Source organism: Callospermophilus lateralis, chromosome 4 (assembly GCF_048772815.1).
Source record: "Callospermophilus lateralis isolate mCalLat2 chromosome 4, mCalLat2.hap1, whole genome shotgun sequence".
In the NCBI taxonomy this organism is placed as follows: domain Eukaryota; kingdom Metazoa; phylum Chordata; class Mammalia; order Rodentia; family Sciuridae; genus Callospermophilus; species Callospermophilus lateralis.
Window position 1 is genome coordinate 128,119,091 of NC_135308.1, and position 18,414 is coordinate 128,137,504.

Sequence of the window (18,414 nt, forward strand, 5' to 3'; positions counted from 1 at the left end):
TGTGATCTGCAAAGTGTGCGTCTAAAGAAGGGTTGGATTGATGCTGCCACTGTGGAAGAGGGAGTGATAGTGATTTGATTGAGGAAAGTTCCATCTGAATCACAAGGAAATTAGGAACCTGTACTGTGGTAATGTGAGTTCTGGAGTGACCAGGATGTTCTGTTGGATTTCAGAACAGTGTTTTTAGACCATGGAAGTTTAAACCTTTTTTTTTGGTTTTGGGTCCTATGTGGAACAGCACATAAAATTAAAAAGTAAATGATATGTTTAATTAGAAGAACACATGGCAAATTTGCTTTGAATAATTCAACCAAATAGCAAATCTTTTGCACTGTTTAGAAAATTATAAATTCCTTCAGATAGGTGAATAATTAGAGAATTTTCTCTTATTCGAATGAAAATTAACAGGATCTATGTACCAGATATCTCTTTTTTAAAATATTTTATTTATTTATTTATTATAAGTAGGTATATATGACAGCAGAATGCATTTTGATTTTATTGTACACAATTGCAGCAAACTTTTCATTTCTCTAGTTGTTCACGATGTAGCATCACACCATATGTGCAGTGTTTAATATCCTCCAACTAAAGCAGAACTAGGCAGACTGTAAATACTTCAGAGCAGAGCATTGTCTCCTGATCTCTGTAATATCACCAGCTCTTGAATCAAATGGAAAAAAATAAAATAGCATAGACGTTTGGGGCTTGCCTTTAAGACACAGAATAAAGCTTTTGGTTTAAGATTCTGAGAAATATTACAGAAGAATTACAGTTTTTTCTGGTGGAGAAAGGAGAAGATATTTTCTCATTGAAAAATTATTTTTCCTCATTCCATGACCTTCCTAGAAAGTTTCTGTAACATATAACAAGAAGTACTAGCATCTTGAATTTCTAGGAGAAACTAACAGTCTTACAAATAAAGATGTGAATATGCTGATTGGACTTCTAGGTGTCCATTTAAACAAACTGATACTATAGGTTATAGTAAAAAATCCAAAGATAGACCAGCAATGACGTTTTCCATGGCCATTCCATTTCATGTCCAGGAGTAGAGCAAAATCAGAATGAGGCAATATTTATAATAACCACAAGGTGGAGACAGACATCATATGATATGTGGCCTTCCATCACAAAGAAAATGTGAAAATTCTCTAGATACATATCTATAATAAAAGAAAAAGAGTTTTTCTGGTAAATTAACCATTAATTTTAATTCTAAATAATTGAAAATTTGAAATAAAGTGTGTGATCTTATATCCAGGTATTTATAGTATATCAAATGTAACATTAAATGTCTATAAACTGCCAATAATAACTTTAAATCATGTTATGTGATATAATACAGCTGAGGTTTTTTTAAACATGTAACATGGCATTGCTGTTGAATGTAGAGTTAACTTTATATCTACAGAACCAATATCATTGTTTCGTAATTAATCTTATGTTTTTATATTTTGTCATTTTACTTATTTATTATTTAAACATTTATTTTTTAGTTGTACATGGAAACAATATCTTTATTTTATTTTTATGTAGTGCTGAGGATTGAACCCAGTGGCTCACGCATGTTTGGCAAGCGCTCTACCTCTGAGCCACAACCCCAGCCCCTATATTTTGTCATTTTAAATTATAGGAACAAACAAAACTATCATAAATATTACATAAAAAAATAATAAATAATTACCTGCATTCGAACAGTACTTTTTTTTTCATTCATATTATATGTAACATTTATTCTCTTCACTAAACAACCCCTTAATAGAATGCTTTAAAAAATGGGTAAATAGTCGAAGCAATCAGATAGTACTATAGAGGTTTTTTTTTCCCTTTATTTTTTTTTTATTGTTGGTTGTTCAAAACATTACATAGTTTTTGATATCTCATATTTCACACTTTGATTCAAGTGGGTTATGAACTCCCATTTTTACCCCGTATACAAATTGCAGAATCACATCAGTTACACTTCCTTTGATTTATATATTGCCATACTAGTGTCTGTTGTATTCTGCTGCCTTTCCTATCCTTTATTATCCCCCCTCCCCTCCCCTCCCCTCCCCTCTTCTCTCTCTACCCCCTCTATTGCAGTTATATCTCCCCCTTGTATTATTTTTCCCTTTCCCCTCGCTTCCTACTTTTTTGTTAAGATGTTTGATTTAAGCTTTTTGATATGAAGATTGGTAGTTGTAGCATAACGTACAAAAATATAAAATTTCATGTGTCAATTTAAAAAATAAAAATAAATTGAAAATACAAGTTTCCATCTGCTGGTAAGTTGATCTTTGCCACAAAATAGTTTGCTTATATATCTTAGGTGTGACCAAAAAAGGTGAAAGTTGAAAAAGAATTTTAATAGGTTACAGTATTATAACAATAGAATTCAAAAAGTACTAACTTGAATATTCTAGTTGTTTTTCCTCCTTGCTTACTAGAAAATGGAACATTTAAGTTTAGTAAATTAACATATTTTATTTGAATAATTAATCAAATAATCTGTAATGTGCTCCCTGAATGCTTTCTACTTTCTACTTTAGAAATATACTTTCTATGTTCTTTAACAAGTCTTGGGTGATGAGTTGTATAAATCAATTCAGGGCTATCTAGAATTTGTAATGGATAGTAAGGGTTTATTCCTAATTTTTTTAAAAATTCACTTCTTATTTAAGAAAAACAAGCTGTTGAAAACAACAACAAAAGTTTCTCATTTGTATGATTTGCAAAAAAAAAAATAAACTAGCTTATTTGCAAGTGGTATGACATCTAATGGAAATCAGTAGAGAATCACAAACTGCACTTCAAAAGATACATCTAATATCATTTTCATAATAAGGCAATTCTAAAAATGTGCTCATTTTACCATTTCACCAAATGAATTAAAATATCAGTGCACACTGTCATATATTATCACTTGCAGGGAAGGCTAAAGTAGAAATGTTACAATAGAATACCATGGCACGTCACCATTCTATTGAAGTGGAACGTGGGAACATATTTCTCAGAACAAATGGTGAAATGAAGATACCATCTTTTGTAAAGATTTTCTTTTGAGAGTCCCTCAGTTTCTTGTCCTGATGATCTGCCATTCAGAAAATGACAATGAATAATAACATTCTGACACCAGCATTTATTCGTTTCTTATGTTCTCTCTGAGTCCTCTAGATAGATGCATGCTCTAAAGAAATCCAAATACCTGCTCTCTGGTTATCAGATCTTGTGAAAACTATGCCTTGGTTCATTTGGACATACACTGTGCATGCCTGAAACTACCTTAAGAAATTATTCTGATTCTACAAAAAATGTGTAATAAATTGGAAAATGTCAAATGGTTTACTATTATTAGGGATGTAAATATCCTTAGCTTTATTTGGAACCCAGTGTCTAAATTATGCTGTGAATATGTGTGGTTTGGCAGAGTTCCTTAGAGGAGAGGTGCTCTTCCATGTTGCTAAGGAACATGCCATCGCACCAGAGGGAATGCTGTCATCCTTGCATAGTTTCTCCCAAATGATTCTTAACATTGAACCTACACAACTGCTCAAGAGGAGGGATCCTTTCCCTTTTCCTGTATTCTAATGAAGCTTCTTCTGATGTGGAAGCCTTTACTTTATTTTACACTCACATAGGATTTGTAGGATTGATGCCAAGGATTTGGCAAGATTTTAATTCAATGATATAAAATCTATTAGAGTTCATGTGTGTTTTGCAAGGGTCATGGAAATTTCAGCTGCACATTGTCAGCTACAACATACACATGTAACTCATAATCACTTTTTTCTGCTTTTTAATTACCTTGGTTTTACTATAATGTTCAAGGACTGAACTGTTTTATTTGCTGTTTAAGATAATGTAAATGTGAAATTTTGGTTATTTTATTACTTTATGATAATTGAATTTTGTGTTTTACCCTAACACTTTGTCTTATTAATATTGTACAAGCATAAAATACAGTGTCAATATAATTTCAGAGATATGAGGGGTTTTCAAAAGTTAATACAACTAGGTACACATATCAGGTAATATGAACAAATAATTTGGGGTATTAGGTTATTTGTTTGCATGTGCAATGCACACATCTTGAGGTGCTCTCATTTTATATGTGCCTGCACATAATTACATACTTTTTGAAACTGGCTGGTGAATGGAAGCAGCCCTAAATTTCACAATACTCCACAAAGTGGCACTCTGACTTTGCAAATGGTAAAATAAAATCAAGTGCAGAGTGGATGGCACCTCCACAATCCCTACTATAGCATCCTGTTTCTGTTGAACATAAAATCCATGACTTAGGCATTTTGCAAGCAATCATTTATGCAAAGTAGTGTTGGTAACAAGACCTATTTAGATTTGAATGCTCCTTTTTCAACTTTTTAAACATTTTCAAAAGCCATTTTGATATGTTATTGTGAACCAAATTGATATTTGATATGTTAATTACTTGGCAAATTCTTTGCCTTAGCTGCTGTGCTGAATCTTTTCTTTGTTCCCACAATGATCTGTGATGCTTATGGTGACCTGTATTCGCAGGGGCCCTCTGCATCACTCAGTACCATGTCTGCTATGCAGGGAATACTTTAAGCAAAATAGTTCTATTGTCATTGTTGCTGTTGTCGCATTGAGGATTTCTGAGTCAAATGTGAGTTTTATTCCATCTAAGCAACATACTTAGTGTCATAAAGAGAAATTCACTGATTGAGGATGGTCCCTGTGTCCTCTCTCAGGCTGATTGACTGATGGCCATTGCATCTATTAAGTGGAGTTCTATAGTTATATATTATAACTATATACTAAGTTCCAGTTTAACTCCTCCCGTTACAAGTATTGCATTGCCTCAGTATATTAATTTTAGAGCTAGATGACTAGTATTCCCAAGTCAATATTATTTATTTGCAAAATGAGATAATCAGATATTAACTCTGAATGAATTAACATATATCTTAACATCACCTGGGAGGAGTGGGTGGAAGTAGTATGTTGAAGAGGTTAGGATAGTTCACTGAGTGTCTTGTTTGATGGTCTCCCCATTCACATCCTCTTCTCTGAGGAGGAAGGAAAACATGATTCGAGGAGTCACTGATTCAGTTCACCATTGCAGCAAATGTGGCTTTCTGGAAAATTGAGGCAGCAGAATTTCTGGGTATATAGCAAACATAGAAATACTAGAGAGTTCAAAAGTCTCCAGACTTTGGAGACAGATAAACCTGAGCTCCAATTCTGATTTTGCCTTTTTTAGTTTTACCATGCATATGTCTGGAGACAAGTTACTTTGTCTTTCAAAGTTTCCATTTCCTCCTTTCCAACAAGAGAAATTTAAAGCCTTTTGAGGATTATTATGGTATGAAAAGCTTATACTTAGAATAATGCAATCAGTTGGTAAGTACTATTGCTTGGTTATGGTCAAGTTGGTGATGGTGGGTGTGGAGGTGGAAGAAGATGAAGAAGAAGAGATGAAGTGGAAGAAAATTGCTAATTGGAGACCAGAGCCAGAGGCAGAGCTGTAAGTAGATAGGCCATGTAAATACAAGATACAAATCCATTTATAAGAATGCATTCAAATTTTCCCCATGCTGTGACTCATTCATAGTCAGGAGCTGAGCTATCAACCTTTAGAAATACATCATTGAATCCAGGGTGCTTCTTATTGACCATATAAACAGCATAGACCAGGTTTTGTACTGCACCTACTCCACAGAGGCATCCATTTCTGCTGCTGTTGTGTACCCTTTATTGTGAGGAGTCCAGAGAGACTCTTATCATTCCATTGCCTTCTTAATGTACAATGACCTGTGATTTGCCCTTTTAATGAAACCCGAAATACCTCATTGCTGCCCTGCAGAGCCAAGCTGGGGACAGATTTAGAGCTGAGTGCAGAGAAGAGTCGTATATGTGTGTACTCATCTGAGAACAATTTTACGGCTGTTGCTATGACCATTATGGTGGTTGGATGTGGATGTGATCATTTGGAGTCCCTCTTGTTTCATTTTGGGGTGTAGTGATGTTGAAATTCCTTTTCTGAATTTGATCTTCTGCAGCAGTTTGTCTAGTTAATGTTATCACCTTGTTTTCTCTCTTCTAAGGAAGATGTACCCTCTCCCACTTCTCTGTTCATCAGCCATTTAAAAACCATTCTGATTGGATATTTTTCTGCCTCTTTTCCTCTTCCCCACCAAAGCTCCCAGGCATTTATGGATAAATTTCCTGACTTCTTAGTTGCAGACACATTATATTCACACTAAATTTGTGGTTAACGTGGTGAGAAAAAGCATGTTGGGAAAACCTGATGAGCTTCTTTTGTTTTTAGTGGCTCTTTGTTGACAAACTGTTAAAAATTCAGGTGAACTCAGGGTTAGCCAAGGTTCTGAAATTTCAAAGAGTGAAACTATTAATACTGCACAGTTATGGGACATTAATGAATTTAGCCAACTTGGATACTATGGTCAGAAACAGTTTTCATAATCCATGATTCTGTTCAATCCTGCCTACTCAAAACTCAAAAGTGCACCATAGCATGAATATTTCTGGAATCCTGTTGAAAAACAAAATCTGAGATGCCACTGCAAATCTGCTGAATCACAGTATGCACTCAATTAGGTCCTCAGATAACTCCTATGCCCATTAAAGTTTGAGAACCACTGTGCTAGACAATACTGGATAGTTCGTATAGAATAACAAGTATCACAAATAGTTTTAGATCAGTAAAAGAAATTGAAGACAGGCAGGTGCAGTGGTATATGCCTATAATCCCAGTTGCTCAGGAGGTTTAGGCAGGAGGATCACAAGTTCAAAGCCAGCTTCAGCAAAAGCGGACGCTAAGCAACTTAGTGAGACCCTGCTCTAAACAAAATACAAAACAGGGCTAGAGATGTGGCTCAGTGGTTGAATGCCCCTGAGTTCAATCCCTGCTACCCTTACCTCCCACCCCACCCCCCCCCAAAAAAAAAGAAAATGAAGACAAATTCAATATGGTATCATTATGGTCCTTTGTAAATAGTTTGTAAATAGACCAGCAGATTGGGCTTTGATTTGGGCTTTGATCATGTTGCTTTTCACTTTGGCATTCCTGTATATGATGTACATATTTCTAAATGCAAATGAATAGAAGAAGATTCCTGTAGTTTCCTAACTATTGTCTTTAATAGCCAATACATCTCCTTACATTTTCTGCCTTGATCTTCCTATACAGTCCTTAGTGTTCTCTTGCAACTTGGATCTTCCCTACCACTTTCTTTCTCATCTCCCACTCGTTTGATACTTAATGTTTGTCACCATGCAATGGCATTTATCTTTTATAACTGTTTTATTTCCTCCAAAAAGATTATAGTGTGTCTTGTAGTGTCTTGAACATAGTCTTAATTGGTAAACACTAAAAGATCATGTATTTAGATTAGTAAGAATTTGATAGCATTGATTTTAATATTCCTGCAAAAAAATAGAAAAGCATAGCCATATATATTGAAATTAATCGGCAAAACAATGCGATCACTTGTGAAATGCAAAAGCATTTATATAATACACTGAACTAGAAAAGTGAATTTTGTTTGGAGGCAAAAAAAATCTAGTTTTCAACTGAATCTGGGTCACTGAGAAACATGGTTCACTTGATATAATCCTATTAAAGCCATTAGCCTAACAGTTACTATTTTTGTGTTTCCATATTCAAGGGATGATATTATAATTGATAAGCTATTGAACTTATCCTTCTAGATTTGAGAAATAGTATAAAACAGTGCTTGATAAATTAATTTAGAATCCAGAGTTTAGTTCTGTTTTGTCACTTACAAATTGTGTAACTTGGGCTATGCTATTTAACTTCTTCGTCTCTGTTTTTTCCTTTATAAAATGTGAAGAATAATGAAAATTCATCCTCTTATGAGGAAAATTGATTGAGTTAATACATATTAAATACAAAGTTCCATGCTTGGCATATAGTAAGTGATAGGGCATAGTATAAAACTATGAATATAGATGTGGTCTTTACTTTTATGTAATAGAGTTTAATAGAAGTAACAAGAAATTATAGTAGAGTGATAATGGCTCTAACAATAAATAATGATCTATGGAAGAACATAAAGGAACCACCTGTCTAGGCTTGATGCTCTGCTGATGAGAAGTAGGAGTGGGGGGACTTTTTTTTTTCCCCCAGAGAAAGTTAAGTCAAATCTGAGACCCAACCAATAGGGAGAAATTAATATGGAAAAATATTTGGTAGGCATTCCTATATGTAAATAGTTCATGTGCTGTGTGACCAATAACTATTCAAATTATAATGAAATGTTATCAGTCTCTAAGAGGGTTCTGTTGGTGATATAAACTCGGAATTAACCATATTTGTAACACATATAATAAGGAAAAGATTGAAATCCATTTACAAAAAGCGAATGGATTTGAGTAATTGAAGTTTTGAAGTTTGTGATATTTGTTTGTTATTGAATCAGTACACCTGTAGGCATGAACCTAATGAATTTCCACAAATATGCTAAACATGGACAGAATTGTAGACTTTCCATGAACACTATAAAAGATCAATTTATTATCATGTGTTTTAAGATTTAAATAGGTAAACATTAAGAATTCAAGCAGTCAAAATGCAAGCATTTGTTCATTGACTTCTCAGTGTGAACTACTACATTTTAATCTAAAGTATATTGGGTTTGAAATAGACAACGACAAATCCCATTCTAATACAGCAGTAAAAATAAGTAAAATTTATTTACAAAAATAAAAATATATAGATTCAATCTTGTAATATTAGTGTGACTATTTATTTATGCCAATTGAAATGAGGACTTACAGAGAAGCAATAAGGATTACAAGTCAATATTGCTATACAAAATCACTTAAGAAAATTTAATATAAACATGTTTGTCCACACTATTCTTAATACTAATTTAAAATATCTACTTCTATTTTTTTTGACCTACTTATTTAAAGAAAATAAAACTCAAACAAAAATTTAACTAAAAATTTGGACCCTTTTCCTTTCTTTAATTTTTTTTGTTATTGTCTCTTGTTGAATATCAGTTACCTCTTTTGAAAAATAGGTAACACTAGAATGCTGTTCCTCTTGGCTGGATGACATATTGTTTTTCATGTATTTTCACTTCTTTGAAATAAACATTTAAAAATAAAAACAACTTTACACTTTTGAGTATGGAATAATATTTAATGAGATCCAATTCTTGACTGTTTCACCAAAAAAAGAGCTTTGTATACACTTGTCAATATCTAGTAAGTTAACAGCACCAATTAAATATAATTTAGTCATCCCTTACCTTCCCCCCCCAAAAAAAGGGTTGAAAAAGAGGTGCTCCCAGTTGATGCACTTGAAGTAAAATGACAATAGTTATATAGTTCAGAAATAGTAGCATTTGAATTGAGATCTTTTAACTTAAAACTCAGTTCCTCTTTATACTCTGTGATAAATTCCATCTTTAATATTTTATTCCTAAAAATGACTAATCAAGCATTAATCAGCCTTATAACATTCATATAAAATTCACATTCTAATGTGATTTCTGAGCAGAACTAAGCAAACACTGACTCACTGTGCAGTACTCCTGTGACAAAGGGACTTGTTTTCTTTACAGCTCCCCCGAATGGCTTTGCATTCTCTTATAATGTCAAGTTGCGATCACTCAAGAGGGCTGTATGTATGCTTGTTAAGAGCACAGTCTTTGAAATGAGTTCAAATCCAAGCTATGTGAGCATGAACAAGTTATTTATTATCTCTCTGCCTCAGTTATTCTGTTAAATGAGGATAATAATATTAATATGTACCTTGTAGGATGGCTATAAAGATAGAAATAGAGAGGGATTGATTAGTAGATTATCTGACTTATAGAGGCATAGACATCAATGACTACTTTGTTCAAATAAAAATAGATAAGCAAAAAGCTAGGTTATGATTCATAAGCATATTTAATCTGATAAAAATAGCTGATCTCCCTGTAGCTTAGAACAGTTTCTGAATATTCATTATACAATAAACTTTTTTAAGGCAATGAGCTATAGTGGTAGTTGGAAAAAATAGAGATGCATAGGGAAGGGACACACTGTTTTATGCATCTGCAGATAAATTTATTTGATAATAATAATATCAGAATGGAAAAACATGATCACCAACCAAAAAATCAATAATTCAAATGCTGTGATTTTTATAGTACATGATTTCTAAGTATCCCATCATAGAAGTGATTAATGCCACATAATATTTCTCTTTTGAGTTCAGAGGTGAGATGCTTATATTTGAGGCAAATGATATGATACGAATGATTAAGACTAACCAGCCTTTTCTTTATTTTCTTTCTTAACCATCTCCAGATTCCTCCAAAGTCCCTCAACCGTCTTCAGGTGTAAATGGTAACATGCAGCCTCCCAGCACTGCTGGCCAGCCCCCTGCCTCTGCCATTCCTTCTCCTAGTGCCAGCAAGCCCTGGCGCAGCAAGTCCATGAATGTCAAGCACAGTGCCACCTCTACCATGCTGACCGTGAAGCAGCCAAGCCCAGCCACCTCTCCCACACCATCCTCCGACAGACTGAAGCCACCCGTCTCAGAAGGGGTCAAAACTGCGCCTTCAGGTCAGAAATCTATGCTTGAAAAGTTCAAGCTGGTTAATGCCCGGACTGCTCTACGTCCACCACAGTCTCCGAGTTCAGGACCTAGTGATGGTGGGAAGGATGATGATGCCTTTTCTGAATCCGGTGAAATGGAAGGTTTTAACAGTGGCCTGAATAGTGGTGGCTCAACGAATAGCAGTCCCAAAGTGTCACCTAAATTGGCCCCTCCAAAAGCTGGAAGCAAAAATCTCAGCAATAAAAAGTCTTTGCTACAGCCAAAGGAAAAAGAGGAGAAGAACAGGGACAAAAATAAAGTTTGCACTGACAAACCAGTCAAGGAAGAGAAGGATCAGGTGACGGAGACAGCTCCTAAAAAGACCTCTAAAATTGCAAGCTTGATCCCAAAGGGCAGCAAGACGACAGCAGCCAAGAAGGAAAGCTTAATTCCATCTTCCAGTGGGATTCCAAAACCAGGCTCAAAGGTTCCAACAGCAAAGCAAACCATTTCACCTAGCAGCACAGCAAGCAAAGAGTCTGAAAAATTCAGGACTACCAAGGGAAGCCCTTCCCAGTCCTTACCTAAGCCCATAACCACTGAGAAAGCAAGTGCATCCAACTGCCCTGCTCCTCTGGAAGGGAGGGAAGCTGGCCATGCTTCTCCTTCCAATTCCTGTACTGTGCCAGTGGTGCAAAGCAGTGGGCAGAGCACAGGAAATGGTGCTGTCCATCTCCCTCAGCAGCAGCAACACAGTCACCCAAACACTGCCACAGTGGCTCCATTCATTTACAGGTAAGACGGCCTCTGTAGGTCCATATTTGTAACTCTTCATAGTCTTGAGTGCATGGCATCAAGAAGTCAGCTGCAGTACTGTCTTAGATGGTCATTTTGGAATAAGATTTCATTCTGAAGCTAGAGGCCTACAGTTAAATATGGAATTTTAGTCTGGAAAAACTTCCAATGTGATCTAGTCTTATTCTTTCTCCTCTCCCAACCTTCCACCCCCTCTCTCAGAAACTAAGGGCTTCAAAACTTGAATTCCTTGTTGTTAAAGGAAAATAGAACCCAGGCTCCATGGTTTTCTTCTCCCTTCAATATTATACTACTGTATTACTACTGTAACTTTTTTAGAATAATGTCAGTTTTATGGCAATTAAAAACATTTTTGTTGTCATACTTGGAAGAAAGTATACCATAATGGTTAAAGAGGCAGACCTGGAAGCACCATAGATGTGGATTTCATGCCCAACTGTACCATTTGCCAGCTTCTTGACCTTGACCTATTTGACCTTATTTAACATCTCTTAGTCTCATTTTGTTCAGGTGTCAAGTACCAATAAGAGTTTACCTTGTAAATAGGAGAATATTAAAAGAGACAGTGTTCACTCTATATCCTGGAATATTTTAAATGTTCCTTAAATGTTGTCTGTAAGGCATTATTTTTCCAAAGTAGATTTGATATTAATTTCCAACACTAGGAATAAGTTTCTTGGTAAAATTAAGTAGCTGTGTAATTAGTATATGCATACTTTATTATCACATTTATTTATTCTATTTTTTTTATTTTATTCTATATGTAGTAATATACCATATATGCTATATCTAAATATAGGCATCATGATACACAATCATAAAAGTAGTGCACATTGCCTATTTTGTGTGATATGCTTCAGTCCGTTAGAAATCTGTCAGTCACTGCTCTGTCCCCCAGTGTTATTCACTGCCTGGCTGGTAAGGACCTGACAAAGGAAGGAATAAGGTCTACTTTATTTTGTATCCTTTTGCCACATTGGCAATTTAAAAATAGGAAGGAAATTTTATCAATAGGAAACAGGACCTGCTATAATTAGTCTGGAGTCTAGACTATGTAGTTATAAAATTTATAAAAATTTATTCAATATGTAACATTTTTTAAAAAAATAAAACCAATTATTATAATGATTCATTTTCCTTCAGTGAAGAACCTGTTTTTCTCTAGAGCTTTATATACTCAGCAAAACAAAATTATAATTATTCCATTTAGTCTCTTGGGATACCTCCATCAATCTTGCTGTTCTCTCTTAAGCAAAAAAAAAAAAAAAAAAAAAAGCCTTTGTGTTTGGATAAGAAGAGTCTGGAGACTTTTCAGATTCCAAGGGCCCTGTCTGACAAAGCAGAATTTAGATATCAAAAACATAATCCACATTTCAATAACATAAGACAAAATTATCAAGTCTTAAGTTTGTCACACACAGCACATTTGTGCCCCAGATATATTCTGTAAATATTACATCCATAATTTTTAAAAAATCACAAATTATTTTCACAAGAAAGTACAAATCTGTATCTGCCAACTTATCAGACTTTTGTTTGTGTTTTGATTCTGATAAAATATCCAGTGGTTTTACAAATTAAATAGTGTCCATTTGAAAATTTAGCTTTCTTTTTAATTTAACAAGTTTAATCCTTATTAACATCTCAGATAAGTTCTATGTTGCTATTGACTTTAGTAACATAAGAAATAGAGCTCTAATCCTTTTGTAATTTAATTTTTATTCATAGTTAAATTTGTATGTATTTACCATATATATCATTGTTTTCCGTGTACACACACACACACTATAGGAATGACTAAATATGGCTAATTAGCATATGAGTTTCTCACATAGGTTTCATTTTTGTGGTGAGAAGACTTTTTAAAATCCATTCTGTTAGCATTTTTTGAGAAATATTCTCTTATTAACTTGAGTCATCATGTTGTACAGTAGAGCCTTTAAATTTAGTCCTGCTCACTGAAATTTTGTATTCTTCTACCTGTGAATCTCCAAACCTGACCCCTAAAGCACCCAACCCTTGGTAACTGACAATTTGCTCTCTACTTCTGTGAGGTTTATTTTAGGTTCCACATTTAAGTGAGATCCTATGCTATTGGTCTTTCAAAGTCTGGCTTATTTCACTTAACATAATGTCTTCTAGCTTCTACATGTTGTCACAAATGATAGGATTGCTTTCTCTTTTATTATTAAGTAATATTTCATTGTGTGCATATATGTATTATATGTGTATATACATTTATATCTCACTGAAAATATAACTTTTCAGTATTAAAAGGAAAATGTAGCATGACTTAGAAGTGTAAGTGTGGATTCACTGTGTGACCTTGACAAGTTCTTTATCCACTTTGAGTTTTAGATTGCCTATTTTAAAATGAAGATTATAAAAGGGAAATGATGTATCCAAGCAACCAAGAGTATAGACTGTGTCCTTCTTTACCATTGTACAGGAAGACCATCTTGTGGTGTTTGTGAAAATGGCCCTGCAGCATGCTGCCTGGGTTAGAATCTCAAGTCACCAAGGATCAATTATGTGATCTTTTCCTTATTTAAAGATTTTGAAACTCACTTCTCCCATCTGTAAAATGGAGGTTTTTAACACTGTCACCTAGCTAACAGCCTCCCCCAAACTCCAGATTCTAATCTTGTAAGCTATGATTAATAAAATGCCCACCTTAGTCAATTGTTGTATAGCTTAAATAAAATAATCCTACATAAAGCTTTTTAGCAGAGAGCGATATTTGGAGTAAATGACAGAAATGTAAGTAACATATTATTATCAATCTATATGAGACAATGATTAAAATCCCTGACCAGAATAATTTTATGAATGATAAATTAAGTCCTCTTAAGGCAGAGTGATTAATATTCATTATTTTTAATGGTCAGTGAAAGATTTGTATTATAAAGTCATATAAATAAATGATGTGACCCCTAAAGTCCTTGCTCACTCTCACTGTTCCTACTCTAGGTAAGAATCCCTCCTGCAAAAATAGCTTGCTAATGGTTTTATAATGGAATTTTCATTTGCTGATTGCTTACCTAGTGAAACTGTATGTTACAAGATCAGTACTTATTTAAACTTGACCATAACCCATGAGAAAGGAATGTTATCTCCATTTTCCATGGAGAAACAGATTTGAAGTCTGAATAGTAATACCATCTTCAAGTCATAGTACTTGTGGGAGTTTACTTTCAAACTGAAATCTAATTCCCAAAATATTCCTTTTAATCAGTCTATGACATGCCCTCTTTTGTGTATCAGTATTTTCTATATGTAGAGAAATAAGAGGTTTTGTTACCAGGAAATTTTTGACTAAGAAAATGTCAACAGTACATTTGCAAAATTCTAAATCAAAGCTTATTTATAATGGCAAATTCTTAATTAAGTAATGTGAGTTTAAAATACATAGATGTGAATTTGTGTGTCTAAATATATACATGCTTATGTTTAAAAGCTAATTAAATCACCTCTATATGCTGGTAAGCTTGATAGCTGATGGTGATTTTTTCTTACTTTGCTTACCCCTTGGTCATGCTAGGTTAATCCTTATTCCTTCTTGGACATGCTTCATAATACTTTTTCTTGCAAACTGAGTATTTAAAGTCCTCTAAATATAATGTTGGGTCCTGGCAGTTAATAGATTCATAAGACTAACTTCTTGTCCAATGCACAGTATTTTACATAATGTTTTTGGAACTCAATTATCCTTACAAAATGATAAAAGTCATTTTGAATTTGTTATCCTTATCCACTAAACGAGCAGAAGCAACCAAGATCAAAGGTGGAGAATTGAGGGAAGGATTTTAAGTTTAATATAAGAAGTTCTCAATAATTAGAGTCGTTTGAAATTGGAATAAGCTGCCTTTTTCAAGTGTTAAGGTGTTCATTGGAAGTATTTAAGAAGTTGTCATAGTTTAGACAACTGGAAATCACCAAATGTTTTTCCGCTTACGTGGCTATCTCTCATTCAGCAGCTAATGGGTAATAGAGATGTAAAGATTAATAAAAATTGCTCTGCCCTCTAGGAGCTCAGTCTATTGGGGATAACAGTGATAACATAATCAAAGATATGAACCCATTGCTTATCTGGAAGTATAGACAACATATAGAATTATTGTAGAAGGAAGAGGAGGGTTTAAAAAAAATTCTTATGTGGGAATACAGCCCATCAATGCCTCACAGAAAAGTTAAGATAAGAGTGAGACATACACATGGAAGGGAAAATGATAGGCCATCATCCAGATTTGCTGTTCTGCAATTTTATGATCCAGGCATGATGGGAAAAAAATATTTATTCTTTTGTGAAGTGCTACAAACTGCTGGAGACAAGGGTTTAGAACTCATGACCTTCTAAATAGGAGACTAAAGAAGAAATTTTGGAAAGAAATCCATATTTTATTTCTATCTTCAATGAATCCCTCCCCACACATGCAGCTTTTAGCTAGTTCTATAAACATCCACTCAACACATCTCCTCATCCTTTCCGTTTCTATTCACCTCTCCTGGTTTAAGCCATGTATCCACCAATTCCCACCTAGTTTCCTGTGAGTCTCCCGGTTCTTACTCCAGAGCTAATAAAATAACACCCTTCACACAGTAGGCACTCTGACCTTCTAAAAATGAAAATCATATATAGGCAAGCCGTGCCTTGTGATGGTTTGACTTGTAGGGGTTTTTTACATTATGATGGTGTGAAAGTGAAACACACTCGGTAAAAATTGCTCTTCAAGAGCTGGGGTGGTGGCTCAGTGGTAGAGCTCTTGCCGAGCACATGTGAAACACTGGGTTCGATCCTCAGCACCACATAAAAATAAACAAAATAAATCCATGCTGTCCATTCATAACTCCAAAAATATTTTTAAAACTCCTTTTTAAAGTTTGAATTTTGTTCTTTTCCTGGGCTAGTTCTAAGCAGGGATACTCTCCGTGTGGGGCAGTGGCAGCGAGCCATAACTCCTGGGCAGCCATGGGATCATGAGGGTAAACAGCCAATACCCTGCAGTGTACTGTGTGTGGCTGTACTGTAGCATTCAGTACGTTCTATCTTAGGATATTTTCAACTTACAATGGGCATCTAACAAGGTTCATTTCAATTCATGAAATCATCTGAGAGTTCCCTGATTCTTAAAAAATAAAACTCCAAAATCCTATCACGACCTATGAGGCCCTTTGTAATCTGATCTTCTATCAAAACTTCAAGCCATATTCATTCCCACTTCCCCTTTGTGCATTATATCTCAGCTATCATTCTGTTCTGCAAACCTCCTTGCCCTGCTTCAGAACCTTGTCATTGAAGTTCTCTCCACCTGTGACAACCGTCCTCCAGGTCACAGCAAGCTTTGTATGGCTGTATCTTCGTATCAGCCACTTTCATCCATCTAGTCCAAGGAAATATCTCCCATGTCCTTCCCAGCATTATATCTCACCATCTTCTGAGCTTATTACTATCCATTCCCTTGTTTCTATATTAACTGGTTTAATTTTAGCTACTTTCCACTCTACTTTCCACTCACTGAGAGCAGCAGTTTTGTCTTTCTTATTTATAGATATATAAGGGTGTAGGATAGAGGCTACCCACAGTGGGTACCAAATAAAAAATGTTTGAATGAAACATCATCATCTTGGATATGAGAATAGAAGAAACAAAAGAACTGCTAAGATGTACAATAGAATAGGAAAAATTCTAAAGTCTGTTACTCCCTATAAATGGAGAGGCTCAGTTGAAATACAAATAAATTTAAAATATTTAAAGAATTAAATCTACCTTCTTGTCAGCACATTCATTCACCTAAAAAAGGTTTCTTTCAATAACCACCTCCATGAGATGTCAAAGATAGAAGGAAACCTCATACATCCCAGGTGTCATTGTCCTTCCATTGTCCTCAATGGCAAAAATAAGAGGTGGGCTCAAAGAGCAGGAGGTGTAAAGCTCTTCAGGAATGAACCAGATTTGGTTGACCAAGACATCAACAAAGTAGAAAATTGCTTCTAGCTGTTGGAATCCTGGAAAGTGGCACTTGATGTGAGCCCAGAAAGAAAGTAGAATTTGGGCATGCAGAGATAAAAGGGACAAGAAGGGAAAAACATAAAAGGTCAATGCAAGATACATACAGGGGTCATCAATTAGGTCTGTTTTCCAGGAAAGTAAAGAGTGATTGGAACTTGACTGTGGTAAAAATCCTTTTTTTTTTTTTTTGGCAGTACTGGGGATAGAACCCAGGACTGCTCTACCTCTGAGCTACATCCCAGCCCTCTCTCTCTCTCTCTCTCTCTCTCTCTCTCTCTCTCTCTCTCTCTCTCTATATATATATATATATATATATATATATATTTTTTTTTTTTTTTTTTTTTTTTGAGACAGGGCCTTGCTACGTTGTCCCGGTTGACCTTGAATTGCTATCCTCCTGCCTCTGCCTCCTGTGCAACAGGGATTACTGTTGTGTGCCACCATGGCCCAGGGAGACTGTGGTTGAAATTCTTGAATCTGTCAAGATCTTGGACTTCCTATATGTGTCTGTATGCATCCCCACATGCATGCATATGAGCAAGTGTGTGTGAAACATGATCAGGAAAATTACTGTCTTAGTATGAAAAAGAAACTGCAGAAGAGATCAAAGTAGGATGAACCAAATTAAAGCTGCAGTTTACTCTCAAAGGAAGTTCTGTTAATGTGAATTAAAGATCCCAATATCAGAAGTAAAGAAAGACAAAGATTAGCAAGACTATTTTTAAAAATTTTTCCTCAATTTATTTGCTGATTGATTGATTGACATTATTGTTCTTCCTTTATGTTTTCTTCTTCAAACTTGTTTTCCTTGTCTGTGGTTCAAAAATTATTAATCTCTTTCAAATTTTCAAAACATGCCTCTCCTCTCCCCTATTTCATTTCTCTTCCATTGTTCTTGCATTCATTACAGTTGAATATATAAATAGCTATATTCCCAATATTTTCAAGGACCTGTGATGTAATAATTGCTTAATTCAGGGGGAAAAAAGCAAGGCCTGTGTGTTTTTCCTACACTTGTCTTTTTAGTAACTGTTAGTAA

The 18,414-nt window shown here is 34.8% G+C and overlaps 1 protein-coding gene across 3 annotated transcripts in view; it reads left to right on the forward strand.

The window, feature by feature from the left end:
• The window catches only part of Nav3 (neuron navigator 3), a 339,367-nt gene that overhangs the window by 152,260 nt on the left and 168,693 nt on the right, over nt 1-18,414 (forward strand). For all 3 annotated transcript variants that reach the window (XM_076853137.1, XM_076853139.1, XM_076853138.1), the window contains exon 8: nt 10,318-11,344. In XM_076853137.1, coding sequence (XP_076709252.1) covers nt 10,318-11,344 — 1,027 coding nt within the window. The remainder of the gene's footprint in view (nt 1-10,317; nt 11,345-18,414) is intronic.